The sequence below is a fragment of the Cibotium barometz genome, chromosome 58, assembly GCF_041138505.1.
Source record: "Cibotium barometz isolate CiBa-2024 chromosome 58, ASM4113850v1, whole genome shotgun sequence".
NCBI lineage: Eukaryota > Viridiplantae > Streptophyta > Polypodiopsida > Cyatheales > Cibotiaceae > Cibotium > Cibotium barometz.
The window spans coordinates 14,473,417-14,478,060 of NC_141103.1; the positions used below are offsets into that span (position 1 = coordinate 14,473,417).

General features: G+C 47.8%; 1 protein-coding gene across 1 annotated transcript; it reads right to left on the minus strand.

Annotated features, from left to right (window-relative positions):
- Positions 1-1,625: 1,625 nt before the first annotated feature.
- Positions 1,626-4,309, minus strand: LOC147605935 (F-box protein SKIP2-like). The gene has a single exon (XM_086792711.1). The coding sequence runs from the start codon at positions 3,992-3,994 to the stop codon at positions 2,438-2,440; it is 1,557 nt and encodes a 518-aa protein (XP_086648837.1). The 5' UTR covers positions 3,995-4,309; the 3' UTR covers positions 1,626-2,437.
- Positions 4,310-4,644: the final 335 nt, after the last annotated feature.

Consider the following 4,644-nt stretch of genomic DNA (forward strand, 5'->3'; position numbering starts at 1 on the left):
ATTGGCAAAGTTTTGCAGAGGTTCAATATGGACGAGGGAAAGAAGACTAGTACTCCTTTGCCTCCATATGTGAAACTCAGTGCTATGGACAGCCCACAGTCAGATAGTGGCAGGGCTGATATGGCCAAGATTCCGTATGCTTCAGCTTGTGGCAGTCTCATGTATGCCATGGTTGCTACTAGGCCGGACATTGCATTTGCAGTGGGAGTGGTTTCTAGATACATGGCCAACCCTGGCAAGAAGCATTGGGAAGCAGTGAAAGGTGTCATGAGATACCTGAAAGGCACACAGGATATGTGCATTTGTTTTGGCAAACAGGATGCATTAGTGCATGGTTACACGGATTCGGATTATGCCGGTCATCCAGATAACCGGAAGTCTACTACCGGTTATGTGTTTACATTCACAGGAGGTGCTGTGTCATGGATATCCAGGATGCAGAAGTGCACTGCCTTATCTACTTCAGAGGCCGAGTATATTGCAGCCACAGAGGCTTGCAAGGAGGCATTATGGCTATCTCGGTTAGTGGTTGATTTGGGTTATACAGGGGATATTCCATTGTTGCATTGTGATAGTCAGAGTGCCATCTAGTTAGCAAAGAACCCTGTCTTTCATGCAAAGACGAAGCATGTGGATGTGAAGTATCACTTCATCAGAGAGGTGATAGAGAACAAGCAAATTCAGCTTGTTAAGATTCATACGGACGGGTGATCTGTTGACAAAGAGTTTGCCTCCGGAGCGGTTTGCTCATTGCAGACACTTGATGGGCATTGGATGAGGCCAGTTTCAGCCTTGATATGGCCTTGTATATTATCATGTACATGCTGATTTTTCTTTTCCTTTATTTAAGGGCACTTTGCCTTTAAGTGGGAGGTTGTTGGGGTAAAGGCATAATGCCCACTCTTATAGTGTGTACAAGCCCATAAGTTATAGTACATAGTACACTTAGTACTTTTAATGTACTAAGTGCACTATGTGTACTAGTGCAATATACATGTGTGATAGGGGAGTCACACACTCATCTTGGTGAGTTGACTTATCCCCACAACTCTCTCTCTCTCTCTCTCCCCCTTGCTTCTCTGTGTATGTCTCCCACATGAACTCTCTCTCTCTCTCGCTTGCTTCTCTGTGTATGTCTCCCACATGAACTCTAACCCTAATTCATCTCTCCCATTCACCAGTAAGTAGCAGGACACTCTCTCATAGGTAAGCCCCAGGACAAGAGTAGAGTACCAGGCATGTAATAGGACACTCTCATAGGTAGAGCCCAAGAACACACAGTATGATATTGCTATGACTGCTTTCCAAATATGTGTGCAGGAAAGCAGAAAATTCACCTAAGCCCCACTGTGAGGTTCCTTTAAACCCTTGCAAAATACGGAGCAGGAAAGCAGGAAAATCACCCAGACCTCACCTGCAGCAGCACTTTAGACACCTAAAAGATGGTGAGGTTAACCATTTACATCCTAAGGGCTCTAAGAACAACAATGAACACCGTTTGAGCAAGCAAAGGATGGAGATGACTTCTCATTACAAGCAAGCTAAAGAGTACATGGTCACATCTCAAGAACAGCTACAACAAAATCTCACCATTTGAACTGATGTGCAGCCTGCAGAATAACACCTTGCAATAATTTCTCTAGTCTTCTGAGATGTAATGTGAGACAGTCATTGCCTCCAGCATGTACACTAAAGAAGCACAGAAACCTAACCAGTGCAACTGACTTCTTTAAATGAAAGCAAGCTGTAACATTAAAGGGCATCCTTGCAGATGACGCAGAGATTAGACCCATTCAAAACTCCCCAATGCAGGACTAGCCTCTTGTTTTAAAAAAAATGGAAGCTTCAGAGACCTCTTATGAACGGCATATCCTGTGCATAAACTGTTTAATCAGGTCAGCCTCAATGCAATATGATCCGTAGCATGCCAACAGCAACGTCTTTAGAGACCATGGAACCACTAATCTGTGGTACTTCTTTTTGCTGGATAATGCTCCCACAATAGTTGCCAGCAAAAAGAGAGAGAGACGCTGCATTTGATTCAAATGAGATAAGGGAGTAATATTATTGGCCTTGCAACCAGCTCAGATGAAGCTGACGCAAATCTGAAGCGAACATAACAAGCCTTGCAACCAACTCAAATATGAAGGCATTCTCAAACCACAGCTCCACAATTAGAAATTGAGCATATACCGCAATCATTATACCAAACAAAAAAGTTCTCAAATCAAGGGAACCTGGGAACCAATGCTCAAATGGCTTGACAACGCATGTATGTCATGAAATCCGAAAAAATAAGCATTGCTGGTTCCAGTTGATACAGGAACCTTCACCAATGCAAGAGTGACAAGATCAAATGAACTCAAATGTCAATCTTTTTGTACAACATTGTCTACCACTCTAAGGCCCACCTGGAAAATGACTTGCTTGGAGAGTGTCACGAGCCTCTTGAAGATGACCATCGCAAGAGACTGCAGGCCACAAAACTGCCACTTGCAACCAAGGCAAGCTTAACTTTGGCAAAGGGAGATCTCGCTCGTGGTGATGGAGGCACAGCTACAGGCATAGTTTCACTGACCTGTTCTGCCACACTTGAAATCTCTGCAGTTTCAATACCAGGGGCTTCACAATCTAGAGACAATACAAGAGGAGGTCGATGCATATGAAGCCACGCTGTGCTCTGCCACGTGATCCCCCTGCATTTCTTTACTTTCACCTTGATTAGCCGAGGGCAGCCAGTTGCAAGGCTTCGCATCCCCTGGTCAGAAATGGCACAGCCCTTAATGCAGAGCCTCTTGAGAGAGTGGCACTTAGCAGCAATGCAAGATAACTCCAGATCCCCGACAGTCTCACTGTTGCACAAGGCAAGCCTCTCCAAACTCACGCAGTTGGAAGCCATTAGGCCCAAGCTAGCAGCTGTAGCATTAATGCCAATCAAGACAACCTCCTGTAAATCCCTGCACTTCATGGCCAAAGCAATCAGTCCCTCATCTCCAATGCGGTTGGACTTCCAGCCATCCACGTGAAGCTTCTTTAGCCGCTTGCAGCCTTCGGCAATGGCTAAGAGGCCATAATTGGTGCACTCAGGTGTCTTGACCACGTAGAGAACTTCCAGTCGGGTACAGCGAGAGATGGCCTGCAAGCCTCTATCACTTAAGTGCAGCCTCTCCATGTGAAGCTCCACCAGACTCGGGACATGCTCCGTGATAATGTCGAGCAGCTTGTCCCACTTTCCTGAGTTACGGCAGATCATGAGGGTGTGAAGGTTTTTGGAGCCCGCAATAAGAGGGCCAAAGAGCTGAGCATTCAAGAGATCCTTCAAACAAAGACGGCGGATCATGCCACATCCAGGGCCGATGAGCTCAGCGGGCCCCTCAACCAACCCTCTGAGGCGCTTGACAGTGAGATCCTCCAGAAGGGTGCAGTGCCGCACAACAGCATTGATGCCACGGGCTCCGAAGCTGCAGGAGCCGCATGAAAGCTTCCGAAGGGTAGAGCCACAGACTCTCGCAAAGAGGTCGACACCTTCGTCAGTGATTTGCTTGCAGCCCTTAATCTTCAGCTTGCAGAGGTGGACACAGTGGCGACCAACGAGGAAAAGAGCCTTGTCGCTAATGCTGGTGGTCTTTCGGTCCCCACGGAGGGCAAGCTTGGTGATGCGATCGAAGCGGGTGAAGATTGAGGGCAGATAGGAGATGATCTCGGCGTGAGCGAGAAGGGAGAGGCGTTGGCGCCCCTGGGCCTCCACCGAGTGCCAACGCTGGCAAACCAGCGAGCACTGGTTGCGGTCAGTGGCCCCCATCTTCTGAAAAACAAAGGCGAGGCACTCATCTGGAAGCCAGGTAGTGTAGTCCGCAACTGCCAGTTGCCGCTGCTGCTGCTGCTGCTGCTGCACCACCTGCACAAGTACTCCATCTTGCTCAACCCCTTCCTCCTCATCCTCATCGTAGTCACGGGCGGACGCGCAGGCAACGCTGGACGCGCCTTGACCCATGGGAAGACCTACGACAGACACAGGCCACAAACCCTAGAACAAACACAGGCGGCGAGCTCTACCTTTCCCTCTTCTAACCCCAGGGCAGAGGGCGAAACCTACCTATACACACAGGGGCGAAGGGAGCTCGATCCTCAAGCTCATAGGAACACAGATCCGTGTGTGCCGCATCTTGCCTCTCATCAACAACCATGAGAGGCGTATCGCGGGCAATTTTTGCTATTTCGCCGACTGGAGCATTTAGTCCCTGTCAGCGACTATTTGTCCCGTCTCTGAAGGCTTAGCTGGCCAGTTCAAGTTCAAACGTCCGCGGCCTGATAGGTCAGTTGGTTAAAATGGACGGGTGTGCTCCTTGAGATTACTCCATACTTATATTTGATAGGTCTGTGTTGGTGGTGAGGTCCAGGGTTCGGGAAAAGACGGGTTTGCTTTAGCCTAGAACTTGTTCAGCTTCGGGAAAATCCTTCTCAAATTCTTATGAGAAGGAGATAAAACCCTTTCAAATTTTACAAGTTTTAGTTATATTTTCTAAGTTCACATAGAAAATACCATCTCAAAAATAGCAATTTCCTTCTCATTTAGTGGTGAAAAAGATTTAGTTCCTTTTCCCTAGAACTGTTTTCCCGAACCCCGGCGCCGCCGCTCCATAG

Bases quoted from the DNA above. Each gene is read 5' to 3' on its own strand.
- LOC147605935 (XM_086792711.1), bottom strand. From the start codon at position 3,994: ATGGGTCAAGGCGCGTCCAGCGTTGCCTGCGCGTCCGCCCGTGACTAC.